Source organism: Chamaea fasciata, unplaced genomic scaffold, assembly GCF_029207755.1.
Source record: "Chamaea fasciata isolate MVZ Bird 193981 ecotype frontalis unplaced genomic scaffold, bChaFas1.0.hap1 SCAF_1, whole genome shotgun sequence".
Classification (NCBI taxonomy): Eukaryota; Metazoa; Chordata; class Aves; order Passeriformes; family Sylviidae; genus Chamaea; species Chamaea fasciata.
Genome location: NW_027094086.1, coordinates 9,695,665 through 9,717,594, shown reverse-complemented (window position 1 = coordinate 9,717,594; position 21,930 = coordinate 9,695,665). Strand labels below are relative to the sequence as shown.

At 39.4% G+C, this 21,930-nt stretch overlaps 1 protein-coding gene across 9 annotated transcripts in view; it reads right to left on the bottom strand.

The window, feature by feature from the left end:
- Window positions 1-21,930, bottom strand: part of CYRIB (CYFIP related Rac1 interactor B) — a 98,049-nt gene that overhangs the window by 10,866 nt on the left and 65,253 nt on the right. For 5 of the 9 annotated variants that reach the window (XM_066175933.1, XM_066175944.1, XM_066175961.1 and 2 more), the window contains exons 3-5: window positions 19,644-19,680; window positions 6,003-6,085; window positions 31-152 (exon numbers count right to left, since the gene is read on the bottom strand). In XM_066175933.1, the coding sequence (XP_066032030.1) occupies window positions 31-152; window positions 6,003-6,075 (195 nt within the window). In that variant the 5' untranslated portion in view covers window positions 6,076-6,085; window positions 19,644-19,680. Of the gene's footprint in view, window positions 1-30; window positions 153-6,002; window positions 6,086-6,201; window positions 6,520-7,087; window positions 7,173-19,643; window positions 19,681-21,930 lie in introns of those variants that run through there. The other 4 variants (XM_066175986.1, XM_066175967.1, XM_066175977.1 and 1 more) reach the window with 4 other exon arrangements.

Genomic DNA, 21,930 nt, shown 5'->3' with positions numbered 1-21,930 from the left:
GTTGTGCACAACTATAACACTCTAGCTCACCTCTCGTATTTCATGGCCAGCTCCTCTATATGACTGCAAGTCTTCCAGTATTCCTTCTGCATCCTTTAACACTACATTCACCTGATTATAAATTTCCTTTTCAGATTCTGTAGGTTGGGCATCTAAACAGCAGAACATATTAAATGTATATATATTTATTTTTAACAACAACATGGAACTCAATAGGCACACCATCACCTATGGGACAAATTCTTCATGCAGCAACTCATCAGGAATTTTCATTCTCTGAAGAGCTACTGCAATGTATAAGGAACTCCAAGAGACTAACTCTATTCATTTTAGTAGTCTCTTCATTTACTATCCCAAAAATTCACCTGGATTCTATTTTCTTGACTTATTTAAAACTGAGTCAGGAGAAGAAATCCTGCTGAGTTGTCTTTATGACTATTATACAATCTCACCTTGGGGTGCAGTAGAGGCTCACTGGAAGAAACTTAGATAAGCACTCAAAAGACATGCTCACTGCAGACAGCACAGGAGGAGTCCACGTCTATTGTTATCTAAAAACACTGCATCAGATTATTTTCCATTTTGTTTGCCTCATCTTTAACTGCTTAGGAAAGGAGCCATATCTTTTACCTCTTAAATATAAATTAAATATATTTAATTTTCAAAACATATTCTTTATTGCACTCATTGCATAATCAGAGCGGAGAGCAAAAAGATCTAATGTGTGCTTGTGTAGGGCTATTTTATTTGTCCCTGTCTTTAAAGATACAAGCCATCTCCCATTTTTTTCTAATTAGCTAAGGGCTTCCCAAAAGTATACTGGGTCATAATTTCAAAAAGCTATATGTACATTTTTAAAGAAATGTAATTCTGTAAGGAATATGCTTTGATAAGAAACAACAAAAGGTTGTTTAAGAACAATCACCTTGGACAAGTATCTCAGACATGCTTTACCTGAACCAAAACTTTTCTTTTAAAATGCTGATGGAGGATATAAGATTAGTTCCCTTTAAACTAACATTAAAAGAAGGAAAAAAAAAAAAAAAGAAAAAAAAAGTTAGTTACTAAAGCTCTTGTAAAAAAAACCCCACTTCTCTGTTAACATGGGTAAAATATGTTATGGAATAAATATCATTGTATTTTAGTCCATTATTTCCAATGCCAAAAATCAGGGTATTAACAATGGATTCCTTTTTATAAGGACAGACAAAAGCTGTTTAAGGACAATATATCCTCATGACTTTGTGCAGTTTGAAGAGTCTGGAAAATCTCTTTTTAGAAGTGCTTTTTCCATGACCCATATGTACAACTTCCCATAGAAGTTAGGTACATCTTTACATTTGAAATAAAATTCCCACAGTATCTTAGTGTTACACACTAGAAAAACACAAGAGAAAACAAAGTTTGTATTAGGAGAAAATAAATTTCACATACATTGCCTGTCTGGATTTTGCTGAAATTTTTGCATTATACCTCTTATTTTCATAGTTTAATGCACAAAGAGTGGGCATTATTAGCAAATATGCTTACATATAGACCTTGCAACAGTTTAACTGGTATTTTGAGAAACACCAAGAATTAGCACAGGTTAAAAAGAACCTGGTCACTTCTTTGAAAGTAAATAAATGAGCACTACATTGATTAGGCATCGAGTAAAAGTGGCCAGTGCTTTTCAGATCATCACAAAGGTCACATAATTTTGAAAGCTGCTGAAGACTGCTGTAAGAAATGAAGACAAAAAATGAGGGAAAAGAGCAGACAGGGAAGCACCACTTGACTGGCAGCAGTTCATGCACGAACATGAAATGTTATAGTGAAGTACAGCCTAAGATGTGAAGCTCTGTAGCATTCCAGATTGTGTTGTTAAATAATGCAATCAAGACTTGTCACTTGGATTGTCTCACACTGAGAACATCTCCTGCCTATTTAATTTTTCAGGCCATTTTTTTTCTTTACCCTCTGTAGTAAGGAGAGTTAATTTTGCAAGATTGGGAGGGGCAGAGCAGAAGGGCCCAAAAAAACTCCCGCTCCTCATTTCAAAACCCACCAACATGTAGAATAGCTGCAGTACTATGACCCTCCATGTTTAGAAATGTATCTTCCAGATACAAATTTAATGGTCTTCACTGGACAGCTGGCTAGGCAAATGAACACCATCATCACCTCTCTTAGTGTAGGATGTAATCAGCCAACTACTGTATTTCATTTCCTTAAAATGTTCCAAGAAATTAAACCAATGGTTGATACGTAATTTGTTGGGGTGGTGGGTTTTTTTATTTGCTTGTTTGTTTTGATTATTACAAACTTCTAAATATCAAGCTATTTGAAAACCAAGTAGGTACTGAGTTATTTCCTTTGGTATGTATTTCATTTTTGGTCAACCTAGTCCTCTCCAATAAATGACATCTGTAAACCTGATTTGTCCCAACTCATTTCCTCTGCCATCTCTAAAAGGGAGGTCGAATTTAAAAAGCAAATATAAATTATTTTTTAATCCCTCCACGAAACATTTAAGATGTTATTAGAATAGGGTTAACAGGCTGATATAAAAAATCTTCAGGGCCTAATGCTGGCTGACTCAGAGCAAAATTGGTTTCTTTGCTTCCCAGTGTTGGTCAGGGCACTGTATTCTGAAAGCCCATCACAGGGAAGAACGAGGGAGAGGTCCCTCTTCCTAAGCACTGCTATAATCTTGAAGAGATGGAGGCAGCATTCCCATATTATGGGAATAGCACCTCTCAGTATGTACCTGAGGGTTCAAGTTACAGGACCTTCACTTGAGAATCACTAATTGTGGAACTCCTTTTCCCCAAGATAGTGTGCACAGAGCAGGAAAGGGAGTTGCACTTCTGGAGTTACTCTTGGCAGCTAAGAAAAAGGAGCCAGCAGTGCCAGGCATCCAAACAGAAGGATGAAGTGATGTATACAGTTTCATGGATTTCCCTTCTCCCCTGTCCATCTAAGTTCCTGCCACAAGGTTACAACAAGGCTGTGCCTTTATTATCAATGCTTTCCATAGAAAGAACAAACCCAGCAAGCACAGCACAGCTCACCCACGTGTTCTGAGGTTTGACATTGTGGCCACAGGAGCTGACCCCTGGTTATTCAGGGCATTTTACTATTTTAAATCCAATAGGAACAAAAGGGAAGACTGAGGTCCTGCAAGAAATTGGGAATTGTCTTTAAAGTAATTTGTTTTTAATCAGAATGTTACTGCACTAGATGCAATATACACTCAGAGTTCAGAATGCTCACACAGTAATGTATTAGAGACAGAAGAGGAGACTTGAAACAATATACAAACGCTGTTACGTGAACTAAATACTACAGAAGTGAGACAACATATTGCATGCGGGGAGGGGGGGAACACACACATTTAGTGACTATTAAAATAATATTTGGCTAGCCTACAGAACTTGTAGGGAGAGAAATTTGGGGTTAAAAGTTTACATTGCACAGCAAACTATTTAAGCTGAGATTTTTTTCCCAGGGAAGAACACATTAAGTCATTTGAAACTGTCTGGGACAAAACTCACAAACAAGGGGAAAAAATGCCAGACTGCTGGAGATGAAATAATTTATTCATCTCTGTTGGTATTACTATGGAGAATGCTGTCTCTGTGGCTCCTCTGAAACCTGGCCAAGTTCTCTGGAGATAATGCAGGATACTGTCAGCGCTAGCTTGATACCACCATCTCAAAGTACACTGTATTTTAGCTACCATTCAAATCAGTAAATTTGGAAAATATTTGGAATTGTGACAGTAATGACACCAATGTAAAAGTTGAGCTGTAGGTTTCCCACATTTTAGGTGGCTGTTTTATGTAACCAGTATAGACCTGTGCACTTTGCTCATGCTCTAATGGCACTGTACAGACTTTAAAAGAACACTCAAGACAACCATTTGTTTCAAACAGGTAAGGTGGATGACCAAAGAAAGCATAAGCTTAACCAGCGTGAACGCAAGGAAAAGCTTACAGCTCGTCACACTTTTTACATGGATTCTGATAGTCAGTCACACCAATCCACCAGAATCTAGCACCAAGAGAAACATCTGGGAGAAAAATAATGGTTATAAGTCTAAAACCTTTCTAAATTTGAAGTTTCTAGCATTACAAAGCTTTATGAACATTAGGTTTTAGTTCTTTATGGCACTATGTAAGAAACATTGGAGCCTGCTCACATACATGGATTTAAGAACAAAAGACTTAAAACTGCCTATTATTGGGCCAGGCGTAACACAGAATTGGCAAATTTGTTTTTAATACAGAGCTTACTTGTCCTTCCACACAAAACCACAACATTAACTATCACAAGATTAAGTGCCAAGTCTTGAAAAAAGATCTTGGCTGTGTCAAAGCCAAGATCCTGTCAAGGCAAGCTATCTGAAACAGACAAAGAAGCATGGATACACAGTACAGCAGCAGAAACAAATGCAGAACAGGGTCCAAAATGAACAAAGAACAGTCTAACAATTCAGCCATAATATAAGTTACCTAATTTGACTGCATATGAAAGCATTTCATGTCAGCAACCTGCTTACTCTCATGCCAAATCCTGTTCATGCTCAAAACATGCATTTTAAAACAAAACTGATAGCTAAAGAATCTCTATTTAAAAAGAAAAAAAAAAACCTGAGCAATTTTTATTGCAATTTATTTTAGAACTGTGCTTCTCCTATCCAGCTAATGTGAATTTCATTTACTCCAATTAAAATTTCAGTATTTGCAGATTAAGCTGGAGTTTCACAACCCCAGTGGCCTCATACATGAGTTCTATTACTTCACTAAATTGTACCTATTATGATGATATGTGAGAATTAGTCTGAGACACATTTTGCTTTCTGATTTTTGAACACAGGGCTTGCTAATCTTCCCTTTATGAATAATTCCTGTGTCTAGCATCTTCCAATAATGATATATTCAGAAGAGACAAGTGATAAAAATCAACACTACAGGGCAAGGGTTTAGAAAAGTTGTAACTTTAAATGTCATTGAAGCAAAACCATATTTCCTCAAGCATTTGCTTTCGTATTATAACTAATATAAAAAACTGCTACTGTTTCATCAAATAACTGAAAAACAATTCAGGGGAAATAAGATATAATGCACCTTAAATTATCCATATAATACTTCATCGATTTTTTTATTACACTATTCCATTGCATTCTATTACATGGTCAAAATGTACTTGAACATTAATCTTATTTATGCTTGCTGATGTACAGCTGGCTAAAGAAACAGCATATCCCAAAAGAAAGTAATTAAACATGCATAGCAGAAGCCAGCAACACTTACCTGCCATTCTTAGGCTATCCTGTACCATGCAACAAAAACTAAAAGCAGAAATACTGACATATGTGAACCTTTGAGAACACCTGGCACTGATCAGGTAAGCTACATGTCTCTTCTTTTCAAAATCAATTTTATCTCTGTACATGTTGAGACCCCCTCTTAAGAAGCCATGAGGTTAAGCTTCAGTGCCAGATCCAGTAAGGTTCACATATAACCTTTAACATGATGATGCTGGAGCTATGAATAGCTGTTGTGAGCCAGTCTGTGTATGCAGAATTATTAAGTCACATTGAAAGTGATGAGAATCAGATTTTATTTTCAGTTCTTCCTCTAAGAAGCATGGGACAAAACTCGCAAATTTGAGTAAGTCAGCTGTAACTTCAGTAAGTCTTCAGATAACTACAAATACTCTTAACATTTTGACTAAAAGTAGGCAGAATTTTGGTTTAAAAAACAAGAAGCAAATCAGGTTTCAACAGTCAAATTTCAATTTGAAAACCCTTCCTGAAATAAAGATTTTACATTTTAGGACCTGATGATATTTTAGAACAGGTTATTGCTTTCTACTGAAATTCACTGAACAATTATCCATAGCTCACGCATGCAAAGCAGTTAAAAGGATAGCAAAATGAAAACATACATTTAGTACATGACAAATGCAGTCTACTGCAGGCAAAGAATAATAGATATATAAAATCATCTTCTCACTTTCAAAATCAAGGAAAAAATTTGGCCCCTGCTCAAGGTCTGTGCATGTCAAAACTTTTAGAAGGTTCCCCATGTTAAGGTACCTGCCAAGACAAGAATGAGAGAAAAGAAAATTTTCTTTTTATAAGAAAGAACAGCCCAAATGTAGTTGATTCAAGCAGTGGGAAAAGAAGACCAGAGAGTTCCATCAGGTACGAACCCGTCCTTCAGGCTGGGTGAAGGGACATCCCCACCTTGAGGATGCACAGCTGGTGACCCCAGCAGTGCAGCTTTCCTGTAAGAAGTGACCGTGTCACCAACATCCTCACAGCTGCCCCCCCGGGAAAGGGGCAGGATCCAACCAAAGGCTTTGCCAGGGACTGTTCTGTCCCAGTACACCCTAGCACCAGTGTCCTGAGCAGGAGTATTGCCTTGAGGGCCAAGTACCAGATTCGAAAGCATTAGCCATGCTAGATTTTAACCTGATGGGACAACAGAAGGAAAGAGCTTTAATTTTGTCAGCCCTTACAATTGTGTCAGAAGGCCATTGTAGAAAACCACATCATGATACATCATTTCAGTGTGCAGAAAGTGCTAATAGAGATATGCCACAGATCTTTCACATGAGGTGCCTAAAACATCTGTGAAACTAAGACAGTTTCACTTCAGATTTTTGGATGTAAAAAACACACACATTAACTGCACGATGAATGACCAAAGCAGGAACAGGAATGATTTAGCACTCACTCTTGTGTATGAGAGGATCACAGTGAACAACTGCTCAGCACAGATTACTATGGCATACTGACAGAATTTCTCATTTCATGATTACTTGATTTGCAGGCAGATGGATGGACATCACTGACCACAGAGACCCAAAATGACTAAGCACATGGAAAGAAAATTTACACAACAGCATGATGGTGGCTTGGCTACTACTGGAGAGGGGGAAAAAAGGGGAAAAAAAAAACTAACAGAAAAAACACATGCAACTCTTTCAAATTCCAGCTTTGCAATTGAGTCCCCTGGCCTTCACTGCAGCAGGTATAAGCAATCCTACTTTTACCATTTGAAAGGCACCAGCTGTGAAGGGCTGAGAGACTTACTTTCAAAATCCAAGAAAAAATGTGCTGCATTGTGGTCTATGTCCCTGGTTAGCACCTTAATGAGATTACCCATGCCAGCAAACCTAAAAATAAAAATGGCAAAATAATTTAGTTCCAATAACCATTTCCTACTTTAAGTACACGCCTGGGTCTCACTGGAGCAGGGCTCCCATTGCGTTTTGCACTCTGGATTCATCAGTTTCTGGTGGGGAGCAGAACTCATGCACTGTACAGTGCATTTCCATGCCCCCTCTTCTTAGAGAGCAGTGATTGTTGAAAAACTGGAAGAGTTATAATCTTTGACAAAAATAAAGATGTGAATTACTGGCTCTTTTACATCTTTGTTTAATACATATAAAGAACACGTGACCTATGATGACTGAGCAATTGTTTTGCATAACTGCAGCACTCAATGCCAAACAAACCCATTATTGTTTAGGACAAAAGGAAGCTCAAATGGAACTGGTGTTATCATAGCACTTTTTTACTACCTCTCTGTAATCCAAAACAGATTTCGGAAAGCCTCTCAGTAGTAGTCATCTGTGGCCAATGAACAGTTTTCCCATTAAATCACAGAGTTACAAGCAAAACAAAAAATACATTTTTCCAAGACCAGGAGAAAAATCAAGTCTCCAACAGTTCTTCTTATGTTTGCTGTCACATCCCAGCTAAAAGAAATGAAAAGTGGAAGAAAAATTAAATAGTTGTTAGATTACTTGAGATCAGATAAATTATCAAAACAGTTTCAAATGTTACCACAAGCTTCAGAAATCAATACCTGCAGTAGGAGTATGAAAACTGCATTTCATAACAAAGCAGCCTTCTCATGAACCTTCCCATGTTTTACAGAGGCTGAAAACATACCTACTAACAATTGTTCTGAAATGCCAAGAGCTCACTAGAGTGCTGCTGCAAGACAAGCAAGACATACCCAAAAATCTCAAAATCTCATCGGAAATTATTTAAGAAGAAGCCATCAACAATCTGACATTTGGATTCAAGCACAAGATTAAAAAAAAAATCATATTAATCTAACTATACCAACCAATTTTTACTTTTACTGAAGAATTATTTACCTGGAGGGAGATAGCATGACACCAAAATTATTACTTTATTAGGAGTCAAGGAAACTGAAGCAATGTGAACTCAAATTGTTTGGCCAAACAAATTTTCTGAACCTGTGTTGAGACAGATTTCTTGGTCAAATTAAGAACAGCATACGATTTATTTTTCAGGATCTTCAAGATTCAGCAATCAAAGCTTGAGAATGAAGGGGCAATTAATCCCAACTTGCTGAAAATAACCCAAGTCTTTGCTGCAAAAACTTCTACACAATGACCAAATGACTGTCAACAATCTAGACTTTTAGCACTGTGACTTTGAGTGTAACCAGGTGACCACAGGGGACTCTGCACACAGCACCTCATCAGGAGGTGTATGCTGGCTTTTTCACATGTTCAACCTTCTCCTTGAAACTCAAGGAAATGCAAGACCTGCTTCCTAATAATTTGAACTTATTTCCTGGAAATTCAGATCAGACTTCTCAGCCTATGAGAAGCACCTATTAATTCAAGGAATTTTTAAATTAAGTTGTCCAGCTGAGAGACTCTTCTTGAAAACTAATCCGTTAAAACACGGTTCTTCAAAGAGGCAGCTTTCCCAGGACCTTCTATCCCATAGCACAGCAAACTATTTTAAAGCTACACATGCATCAATGCCGTGTAAACATGCAACAGCAGAAAGCAGAGAAATTACTTTTCCGTATCTCTCAAGTGTGTTCTGTAACACAGGACTGAATAAACCACTTTGTATTTCAGAGTTTTCCAGATTATGAATGTTCTTCTTGTTGGGGAGCAGAGAGAAGCATCCTTAAACAAATTATTTTCAACAGGGCCAATTAAAAAAAAGCAAACAAACAAAAAAACCAAAACAGAAGTAGAAGCTGCATAATGGTGACCCAGTTTACAGATTCAGATTTAAAAACTAAACCTCAGTCTCAGAACAGCATATTACATATTTCAATTCCAACATTAACAAACAAACAGCAAACACGTGGCAGTGGTAGTGCTAATGGCCTAAAGAGAACTCCTGTACCTGCCAATTACTGCTGTGCTTCAGCTGCACCATCCCCTCCTCCAACAAAATATTTTCCATATCTCAAAAAAATGTCTCTGTGTAGGTTTAGCCTTTGCTTTGATATTAACCAGTCTCCTAAGAGTTTACAGGCTCACGCAGGTGGCTTAAATATTGGATAACATCACTTGTGAAGGTCAGAGTAGGGGCATGCTTAAAGGGTTGAAATATTTTGAACTTAAGTTCACAGAAGAGCATGTGGGCACTACAGAACAGATTGTTTCAATGAGCACCTACCACCTCCTAATATGAGTAGGGAGTTGGGGACTCAGTTTTGCAATACAAATACCTTCATCCCTCAGGAAAGTTTGCCAGGAAGAATATACAGTTTCTTTACCAGGAGTTAACTTTAACAAACAGAGAAACATAATGAAAGTTTTGGCACTACAATGGAACAGTCAATGCAATATTCAAGCAGAAGATGCAACTGACCTAAAGGCAACAGCTCTGTGAAGAGCCTCCCTGAGCAAAGGAGAGAAATGGATGATAATAGATTAATTCAACTACGACAGCAGCAAGATGACAAGATGTGCTATAGGAATGTATTTCAATTTACATGAACACAAAGCTGCTTGAACACTTATTTATAAAGAAGTTCTCAACAAACCCCTTTCTTCGTTTGTTCATTGTCCTGAAAAAAATCTTGATAAATTTTAGTCACATCAGAGTTTTGCACACAAGATGTGCAATCACATCTGCTTTCTTAGCAGCAAAACAGTCACTGTGTATTCAGGTTTTATGAAGTGCATGGAAATCTAGCTGAAACTGGACAAACCCAGTATTTTTGAAACTCGAATGAAGACGCGCAGTAACATTTACTCAAGGATCTCAAACATTCCTTAGAACTGGAAGCCTTGCTGTGTTTTAAGAACTGTGAAAACAACCATTTCTCCCAGATGCAATCCAAAAAGACTTTAAGCTACAAAGTGCTTGAAAACTCAATTTAGATAGATATTGAGAAGATGTAATTTCTCTAGCATTTTTTTTGGAAGATGTTTTCTCTCAGCTTAGCATTCCAGGTAATGAATGCAAGAGCCAAAAGGTCAGAATCTATTCTTCTGGCAAAGCTAAGCACTCCCTTCTTGAGCTCTGAAATGACTTTTTAGAAACAAGGCCATGGTGCCATCTGTGGAACTTCCCAGATTAGTGGAAGCAGCTGCAGGTCAATATGCCTAAGGTTAAGGTTAGATGACCCTTCATTTTGGTACATTATTTTCCTTCAGAAGGCACACCTGAGCAGCTGGCAGAGCTGACCTGTTGTACTCAGAGGGAACACTACAGAGGGGAAAATAAAATGTGACCTTTCTGAGAAGGTGCTGTGTCAGCAGAATACCTGGACCAATCTAGAGGAAAGCAATTTAGCTCAGAGATGCATCAGGCCTCTGACAGATAAGGAAAAGATTTACTCGAGATTCTTGTTTTGTTCAAGATGACCCATCATTTGCAATTTTTCTGGGCCCAAAACACATGAAAGAAGGACTGCTACTGGCTCTTAATACTAAAGATGATGACAATTTGCACACAGCATGAGAAGAAGTCTACAAATGCAGCTATTAACATTTAGCTTCAGTGACCTCTTCTGCTATTTGATGCCCTGTAAAAGTATCACCAGCATGAAGATTCTGATAGTTCTGTGAATTACCTTAACAATTAACCACATAGTGACATGCCCAGCCAGTATTAATTTACCAAGCTCTCCTACAATTTCCTTGCAAGTCCACAACTTAATCTGAAGTAAGTAAAATTACTGGTTTAGAAAGATGGTGGTTTCAGTTAGGTAGCCCTGACACTGAGCTTCCACCGCCTAGTCAAGAACATCTCCCTGCACTTACCGCACCCTTCTTGAGCACATTGCCACATCAATCAGGTCGAATTCAAGAAAGACATAAGCCATCAGCAAGCACTACTGTTGATTTTGGTGTTGTGCAGCTGGGGTTTGTTTAGGAGCCGAATAGCTGATTCAGAGCACTGACTGGAGGTGACCTCTGTGGGTGCTAACCCACATTTTCACTCACAACAAATGGAAAAAAAGGCCGACTGAAGCTGCAATCCTTATCAAGAACTCTGCATATTGCAATCACTAACAACAAAATATTCACATGTCTAGCCTGAAGTAAACTTTAGGTCACTACCTATCTGTTTTTCCAGAGCTTCAGAGCATCAACCTGTAACCAATTTTATTTGGTATTCTCATTCAGAATACAGTAAACTTCAAAACCTGCAAACCAATTTCTCTCCCAGAGGTATTACTGATTTTAAAATTTTATAGTGCAGTGTCCAGAGGCAACTCATTAGGTAAACTAACAGCCTAAGACTCAATAAAAACCCACATTTAAACCACTGAAGATTTCTCCTGCCACGAATACAACATCACGAGATCAGAGCAGAACAAAACCAGTAGTTTCTGTCCAAAAACTGGCTGTCCCTGTGAGGCTGCTCAGAATCCCTGCTGGCATGCTCTGCACTCCAGCCCAATACTCGAGCCACGTGGAGCAGGTTATGGGAAATCGGAGCACAAGCCAGGAACATGGCTTAAACTTGACCTACTTGCAGAGGAAGACATACGGAATGCCACATTGGATTAGGATGACTTGGCCCATTCCAGCCTTATGGGGTTGTATGATGCTGCGTGTAGAGTCATGATCAGACAAGCGGAAAGCAAAGGCATATTTTCAAAACAAGTCTTGCACGCATGCCCTGCCTGTGGAAAACAGCCTGACACGTTTCAGTGCCCTCCACCCCCCAGGCTAAGCCCAGGGGAAATGTAACAGAAATACGCAATGCAAGTAAATTCATCTGAGCACCAAAGAAATTTCCCCTCTCACACCTGAAACAAAAACTGCATTAACAAGCATGCTTCTTTCAACTAGTGAGCAGCTGGAGAACTTACTCTCATTGGAGGTAAAACACTACAAAGGTGTTTATAAGTTATATTTTCTATTGTTTTTTCATGCTATTGCAAGAATAATACGCTTACAAAGTAGTTTAAAAGAACAGTTAAATAAATAGGTTAAAAAAATTGTTTGTGATCCCTGAAGAAAATCTGCTTCAAGAAAACATCAGCTCACCTTTTGGACACGTGTAAGCTATTCCTAATACTAAAATTCACAGTATGAAAACTGTACTCCCTGAAAATTTCATATGTAGTTAAGCACAACACTATATAGAAAGGATTCTAATGAAACAACAAACGTTTTGTTTCTAGGCTTTGAGTTTTAAATTTTCATTTGGTCATGTAAGTGTGGCATAAACCTCCAATTCAGAGATATTTTGACAAAATAGTAAGTAAAAACGAGCACAGCATTAAAACTATAGCATTACAGTGGAGTACCACCACGTTGTAACACTTGCAGTGTTACAACACTTACTTAAAACACTTACTTAAAACACTTACTGAATGTCTCCCTACACTGTTTTTCTAGAAGGATAATCCTATCACAGCCTGTTTCAAGGTTTACTGAACACTATCTAGCCATGAACAGGGAGAAGGAAAAGAAAAAAGAAAAAAAAGAAATGAGGCAGCAGGCACCTATCGTGTCGGCCCACATCAGCTGAATCCAAGGCAGCCCTTAGCAACACATGGCATCACAGCCTGGCAGCCTATGGGATGCTGTGTGGCTTCCTCTGCCAATGAGGCAGCAAAGCCTCACAACCAGTGAGAACATTTCTGCCCTCAACCCGAAATGCCAGAGACTGCTGCAGAGATGGAAACAGCCTGGTAAAATGCACTGCAGAAATCACTCTCTTTTGATGGCTGCAACATTCTCCCTGGATACAAATGTGTTTTTCCTAGATTAATGCGTATTTATTTCTCTTCTGAATAGTGCTAGAGCAGCAGAGATGCCTTCTGACACATCCTAATTTCATCTATTGATTTAATGATGTTTTAAAATAATAAAGACCTGCGATGATACAAAATCCCAAAGCAATGTCGTACATACCAGAAAATATATAATTCAAGTCAATATTTAAAATAGTAGCTATCATTCATCACCTTTAGATTTAGAAAGGAGAAGCTTGGTTCCATTAGCTTGAAGCAAGTTATATTTTGGATAAGCTGGTTTCATTTCCAGGAGTTGTCATAACTCTAGTAACATTACTAATATTTAAGGTAACAGTTCAAATTGTGTCACCTGTGTAAATGTGCTGAATCAAACAAATGAGTGAAGTGCCAGAGCCACTCCCAGTTCTGCACAAAACACAGTTTTACTTCATTGATGGACAAGTTTTTCAAGCAAGCATTAAGATTTCAGCAGCTTTTATAGACTCTTTTGGGACAGAATTCCCAGTCCAAACCTACGCTCAGACCTGCACACAGCTCTGCACTGCTGACACCCAGTGGCCACAAACCAGGGACTGCAAACCAACCACAAGAAGATTAAAATATATGGAGGCCAAAAATCCCCCTCCAAACACCTAAAGCAGCCTATTTCACTGAATTTTTGAGGCTTCAATCATTAGCATCTCATCTGAAAAGTGGAAAAACAAATTATACAGCCAGATAGGAAATGTTTTCGTATAGGAAAGTAAGTACTCAGACTACTGAAAAGCTGTTTGAAGCTGCCTCTGATGTCAATTCATTTGGCTAAACTGACTTTGACACAATAACTTGTTTTAGCCAAAGTTGTTTTGCGCTGCCTTTTTTTTTTTTTTTTTTTTGAGATCACACATCATCAATAACGTCTCCTTTAGAACAAAACTGAATTCAAAACTTGTCATATCAGGAGGATGGAAGTCTGCCAGGGAAAACAGACTAGTGAATAGACTCACATTCCTCAAAACCAGAATTGTAAAATACAGTCAGAGGAGTGTTTATTCAGTCCATTTTTCCTCTTAGAGGAAATCAAGGGAAAGGCACTGAAGAATCCACAGTTTCTTTAGAAGTATTCTTAGAGCCTTGTTAATTTGGGAACATTTCAGTGCCACAGCTGACACTGAATAACGTATTTGACAGGGGCTACAATAAAATAACTAAGCATGCTCACACAAGTCTGGAATAAACCCAATTTGTCTGGAAGAATTATGCTTGTTTTTAAAACAGAACTTGTATTGAATAGGGCAGGGACTATGCTCCAGAAATCTGCTCTGATTTACCCTTCAACAAGTAACTGCACAATTTTTCCAAGCATGAATCTGGGGCTAAGAAAAATAATTAATTACGCTCTCCTTTTTCAAAAGGACACAAGCCCAACATGCTTTAACTTAATTCTGCAAAATGCTGTTTTTAATTCCATTACATTGCAGCCATCGGGAAAACCCACCCTTTTCAGTTCAGGGAGGTTTTTCCACTGGAAAGCAATTTACACTCCTTTCTCCTTGAGCGCTGGGGCTGCGCAGAGCCTCCTGCAGCGCTGCCATTCCCCAACAGAGGCCGCTGCCCCACCGCTGGATATTCCAGGGCCAGGGAGCTGGGACCAGCGTGTCCAGTGGATCCCGGAGCCCCACAGCTCGAACCAGCCGTGTCCCTCCTGCCCAAAGACCGCGTTCAGCGCTGGCATTACACTGCAAACACCGGCTGACCTCCAAGTCTGCCTTTTTTCAAAGTAAACTGGGAACGTTTTTATCAGGTACTTTAAGATATCAAAAACAAAAATTAGTAAGAGCTGTGGCAGATTTACATTTTTGTTTTTATTCCTTTAGAGAAAAGCTGCTCACTCTATGAAAGATGGCATGCCTTTAGAACTGTGCTATACTACCACATTACTAAGACAAATTCCTATTTCCAGGATGTCAGCCTATAATTTAAGAACCCTCATGATCTCGTCTCCAAAAACCCCCAAACAATACAAACTAACAATAATTTGTATGGTAAGCCCTTCTCCTGCCAATCACCTCTGTAGAAAGAAAACAAGCAAAACCCCAACCAAAATTTTAAAAATAAAACCACCCAAAACCCCAAAACCAAACCTGCAAGTTATTTAAATGCTAAAAGAAGAAGTATGTTTTCAATTCCTAACTTCCTAACTAGCCCAGTTGATGTGCTATTTTTCAGTTGGTATTTCCCATGTGAAACTGCTCTCCTCTTCCAGCCTAGTTTGATTTGGAAATGGTTTTCTTTCAGAGGAGCTGAATTCCCATCTATCAGACTGCCACACGAGTCAGTCACTATCAGAGCTGATGAAGCTGTACTGAGGATCCCGCAGCCTTGGCAGTGCTGCCATCTAATGCACCAGGACAAGGAGTACAAGCGCCCAAATTGCTCTGCAACACTCAGGTAAAATATTTTCTCTGAGATCAGTTCCAAAAGTGTTGCACCCCTTCAGTGCCTTGACTTGCAATACTGCACTAACAATGTCATGATAAATTATCTTGTCATCAAGCTGATGGACATAAATAGCCATTATCATATCCCATCTCAAGGGACTTCTACTGGCATGTCACAGTGTCACCACAGATCTTGTGTGTATGAATCTGACAGTGACTTGTCCATCTGAGAATTCAGTTCAGTGACACAGCAGCTCTGAAGTATCAAAGAGGAAAGGAAGGTCCATGACCTGCCAAATCATGGAGCTGGAAGGGCAGGTTTCTGTATTTCAGGACAGCTTTCTGATTATTCTGTGGACTTTCCTTTTTCTGAGACACCAGTCAGACACAGCATGTTTGCAGCATACAGAAGGCTAATGAAACACACCAAGATGATGATGGTACAACAGAGGATGAGTAGCAGGATGAGGCTCCCTCTCATTCCATCTGTTTGCAGAAGCAGTAACAAACAGGCAGGCATTAGGCAGGGCAGAGGGATAAAATTGGTCTTTACATGGGTGTTTATTTATTTGAAGTTTTAAAAGTGACTCCTTGCAAGATCAAGAATCTACAGCTATCTTTGTTATATCCAGTTACTTCTTCAGTTCTCCTCAAAAGACATACCACCAAATGCTTTTACTGAACCTGGACAGCTTTTCTTGCTGGAAAGCAAGTGTTAAAAAAATCCCAACCCATCAAAGAAAAACCCACCTGACCGCACTGGTCCAGATTAGTCTAGCTATGCAAATATAATAATTTTTAAATCCCATTTTCCATTTCTCCCATCATCTGAAATTTTATTTTAACCTTAAAATCAAACTAAAGGTACCCTTTAAGGCTTGCATATTATAAGACAATTAATTCTCATCCACCTGTTGGAAATATGGAGAAACGTTTGCTATTCTTCAGTGATATCATACAACCTGAAATCCATTAAAATCAGTAACAAATATACAGAATATCAAGCAGAGTTATGATTTTCTGCAGTGGTCCATCTGTGAACTCTACAGGTCCATCTCATCTCGTCTCACAAGAAGTTTGCAGCAGTTCCTGGGGAAAACCAGGTACATAGGCAGAATGGAAAGACATTAAGAATACTGAACACAATTAATAATCACATCTGGCTCTGAAAAATACTCCATCTGAAAATACATACTAGAAAAACCACAAATAGATGGTATCCCTGTTCCTACTATTCCTTAAGGACCTGCTCACACCAAGGTTCAGGTTGTACTGAATGTTTTTTTCAGGTTTTAACCTTACTCAACACCAACATCTAGTTCAGTTTGTCCCATTCTTTACAACTTAACCAAACTTTTCCATAATCTCCAGTTCTTTACTTTACACATTGCTTGGGTAGGTTTGTCAGTCTCTCCCAACTCTGAAGACTGGTGATTCCCTGATGATTTATGATGCTGTCAAGCATCTGGCAGCTAACTTTGGCTAGGCATAGCTGGAGAAGTTGAAACATCAGGAGTCTGACACCTCAGCTTCTGCTGAAGTGGACACCACACCACCTTTATTACAAACATTCTCCCTTCAATACCTGAAACTGTTAGTTCACAGTTTCTTCAAAAAAAATGGAAGTTATTTGCCATGTGCTGTAGTCATTTGCTGGACAGCATTCTCCTTCCTGCAGGCAGTATCATTCCCAGCAATGCACCCTGAGATTTCCTAGCTCTTCTGGATGACTCTCACCTTCCTGAGCAGAAGCAGCAGTGGTCCAGTATAGGAGTAAGTGGAGAGTGTGAAAGAATGTGCAAAACCAAGTGCACACATGCAGAGGGAAGAAAGATGGTGATCCTGGAGCCTGGACTTGCCTAGATGGACCCATGGTCTGACTCACTTTAGTGACTTTTACAATATATAATTTGCAAATGCATACAATGCTGTAAATTTGAAGTCTGCACTAGTTCCAATTGCAGCTTTAACAACACACTCAAGGACTTTGTAAGTAAAAGATATTAAAGGAAAAAGATACTACTGCTGCAAGCACTGGATGTTTTTCCATTAGTTTATTAAAGATTTGGAAAATATTGCTGTATGTTTTCCCAGTTCCTAGACTCATTCCTTAACCCACAGACACAAGACAGAAAGAAAGGACCGTGAGCCTGAACCAGCAACATCATAAACTCTCCTAAGAATGAAAAAAATGTGACAGTTCATCAAAACCTGGAATTCTGCAAAGTAAGCATTTTAAAACATGAATTATGCACTAAAATAAAGACAATTACTTCAGTAACACATTTATATGCCATATATTCCTAATTCTAAGTGGAGGATTCAAACAGTTTTGGACACAGCACTAGAAAATGTTTTATCCTCTTGTCGACAAAACTGATGACAAATTGTATTGTGTTTATGTGACAAGGTTGTGATGGCAGGGGAGCTATGCGGGGACTTCTGTGGGAAGCTGTCAGAAGCTTCCCTCGTGTCTGACAGAGCCCATGCCAGCCAGCTCCAGGATGGGCACACCACTGGCCAAAGCCCAGCCCATCACCGGTGGTGGTAGCCTCTGGGGTAACATATTTAAGAAGAAAAAAGAGTTATGGAACAGAATTAATTGTGGACAGAGAGCAGAAAAGTGAAAATATATGAGAGACACCAAAAATACGGAGCAGAGAACCTGGGTCAGTGAGGAAGAGGAGGGAAGAGGTGATCCTGACACTGCAGCAGAGATTCCCCTGCAGCCTGTGGTGCAGCCCAAGGTGAGGCAGCCGTACCCTGCAGCCTATGGAGGACCACAGGGGAGCAGAGATCCACCTGCAGCCTGTGCAGGACCCTTCACTGGAGCAGGTGGATGCCCAGAAGAGGCTGTGACCCTGTGGGAAGCCCATGGTGGAGCAGGCTCCTGGCAGGACCTTTGGCCCTGTGGAGGACCCACATTGCACTCTACTCCTGCAAAACTGCACCCCATGGAAGGAAATAACACTGGAGCAGTTTGTGAAGAACTGTAGCCCTTGGGAAGGACTCATATTGGAAAAGTTACTGGAGGACTGTGACCTGTGGGAGGGACACCCCACATGGGAGAAGGGATGGGCTCCTCTCCCTGAGGAGGAAGCCACAGCAGCAGAAACCTGTGATGAACTGACTGTAACCCACATTCTCTATCTCCCCTGACTGAGCAGGGAGGGGTGAGGTAGAAAACCGGGGATAAAGTTAAGCCTAGTAAGAAAGGAGGGGTGGGGGGAAGAAGCTCTGATTTGAATGGTAATAAATTCAACTATTTTTCCTAAGCTGAGTCTGCTTTGCCCATGACAGTAACTGGTGAATGATCTCCCCCCAACCTTATCTCAATCCATGAGCTTTTTATTGTATTTTGTCTCCCTTCTCCAATTGAGAAGGGAGTTTCACTGTGGCTTTGGTGGGCACCTGGCCTTAACCTGGATTAACCCTCAAGACAAATCCTTTTAACCAGCTCCCCAGAATTCAAAGGCTTTTTGATGATTAATCAAAAACAGAGGAAAAATAAATCCTACCTCAAGTTTGATACCATTACCTTCCCAATGTGACAGAAGATTAACAGCTGTGCTGGCAAAGCACAATAAACATCAAGTATAACACAGACACTCTATGCAGTAGCTTAGATGACAAGCAGCAGGTTATAAAACTAAGAGCTAACACCTTCACTTGAGCATGTGATACCTTTTCAGTCTCACAAGCTGGTTCAGAGTACTGGTTTCTGGCATAAGAGATCTGGTTCAGCTACACATTAGCTTTACTAAAGAGACAGAGAGAAAAACCACCAAAACATCATCTTTTCATTCAAATAGTTCAAGAAGTTGCACAGTCTTCTAGGTAGGTTCACACAAGTGGCCAAACCACTTTAACTCTGTGCATAAAGGAAATACCTTCTTTGAAGTAATGGGACTTCACATACTCTGGTGAAGAGTTTTCAAAATCAGCCTCTCCAGGCTGTGTGGTGAGGCCCTATGAAGGCAAAACCCAAACCCTTGCAGCCTAGTTTAGAATCTTTAAACAGAGAGACATAAATTCGGTCAGGGATCAGGACTCCCAGAGAACACCACAAATTTCAAGAGCTCTTGAAGGAAAAGAGGGAAAACAAGTTCTTGAAGGGAAAATTACTAATATTGAAAGAGTCCCATTTTCTGTCCTTTAACATATAACAATTTTGCTTATTTGTCAGCAGTTTTCAAGCAGGTTAAGTTTCAATTCTTACCTACAGCCAGTGCTGCACTCTGTTCTTGGCCTCCAGTCTGTTTTAAAAGAAAAAAGAGATTATGGAAATTAATTCTTTTACACCAAAAGTCTTAAATGCGATGCAATGCGACTTGGAAAAGCAAACACTTATCTGTTCCAGACACTGTTCTTGTGTATCTACTTCATAAACATAGTTCTGGATCCATATGCCACCGGGACTTTTAAAAAATATGCTAAGAAAATGTAATTTATCTCTAGGCATACCAATAAATATGGAATGCCGTTATTTGGCAATGAATGTGCTTCCAGGAAAAAAGGCTGCCATATTAGATAATCCATAAACACACATATTCCAGAATAAATTTAATAACTAAAGAGTCAAAGCTGCAATAAAATACCAGTGGCAAATTGTTCTGCTTGCATTTCACATTGCTTTAACATGAAAATCACACAAGATTCTAATCCAACCACACAAATGTGCACTTGAAAAAACTCAAGGCTTGTATGCTGACCCTCTAGAGAAGGCATTTTCAAGTCACCACTGAGAACCATTTGCCTAACAAAGAAAACTAGTGTTCTTGGACAGCCTTAGTGCACTGTACACATCATTACCACTGTCCTAACATGATGAAATGATTATTTTAATAGTACAGTGTAAAGGAGAAGATATGGAGTATTACAGTAAGTCAAAGCTTCACAGGAAATAACAGTGTAACATTAGCTAGGGAATGCTCTGAAGATCTACAGCAGCACAGGCAAGAAGCAGAGTGGAGACTATAGTGAGAATGACTCTTCACAGCCCAGAGAACTGAACATAAGCAAAAAGATGACCATCAGACACAGCTACAACTGTAGAAATTTAACTCTCCATTCTTTCCAGTGCATGCATCTCCCTCAAAGAAGTTTTCCCTTTGGCCAGGCTTAAATTTGGGTAGTAGCTGCTTTTGCCTTTGCCTACTGACTTCAGCTTTCCCTTACTTTCTCAGAAATAAGCAACAGCCAGTACTTCAGGACAAAAATAGGGATTAAGAGCACTGTCTTTGTAGGAACTGCTGCAATTCCCTAAAATGTACCCACTCTCATAAGGCATATTTTAAATATGGTTGGTTTTCTCTCCCCAAAAAAACTTCTCATGACTTCAGACCACTCAATCTGTGCTTTGACACAGAACAACAAAAATAAACCCCTGGAAATGGCTGGTCCCCTGCAGGTCAGGGCTGAACACAACTGACATTGCAAAGAGAAACTGAAACCAAGGCGTTACCTAAAACTACCGCAAGAAGCTGATTTCCTGAAAAAGAATGAATAAAAAGTCAGATAGGACCGAGCTGTAAACAAAAACGAGAAGCCTAAATTCATTAGAATGAGCAGACTATAGAAATTAATTTGAAAATGAAAGAAGAAAAGCCCACTGTAGCAGCTAGCCTAGGGACTTAAAAAAAAAAAGTGTCCTCTAATGGTGCTAGTTCATTTCCAACTGATAGAATTATTAGGAAGAAAAGATGAGCATTGCTCAGGTCTTTCCATCTTTCTGGACACCATGCTGCACACACAGAGATATAAGCACTCACCACCTGCAAGAACAACGTGCTGATGGTCAGGCAGCTTGTCCTGAAGGCTTCAATGAATGAGTGGAAGTTAATAATTAACGAAGCCTCATAGGACTCCTGTGGTAATGAAGGCAGGAGGAGAAAAACAAAGCCATTAGGCAAAAGGGAAGCAGCCAGGAAAGCTGAGAATGATAGGTCAGTTGGACTATCATCAATAACAGGCAGAGAGATGTTAGCACAGGAATCCATTAACTGGTTTCCCATCTTTTAGTACCTACGAACAAGCCTTTGTGCAAAGCAGCTTACATTGAGCACTGCTGATGCTGTCGCTTGGTTTATACTGGCAAGCTGATAGGTATTTGATTTTTTTTTGCACAGTGCGACTTCACATCATGGTATTTTAAATTTAGAGGTTAGCACTGAGCAATATAATAAAGCACTACCTAAATGGGTAAGAAATTGACTTGCTGATCTCTAGTCAGGCAGAAACATCAGCAAAGATGCATTAAAAATAGACAGATGTGAAACGATTGGTGTAACAGATTCTTTACAAAATTAATTCTTGCACTTTGGATGCACCTTAATTCAGACAAAAGAGTTTCTAAATTAACAACTCTTTCAGGTTCAAAGTGCACTACTTGGGTTTTCATGCCGGGATAGAGGATCTGCAAAACCTCTAAACTTCCTTCTGACTTATCCTCAAGGTTTAGATCTGCAGATTACTATAGAAATACCACAAACGGGCACAAGATGAGA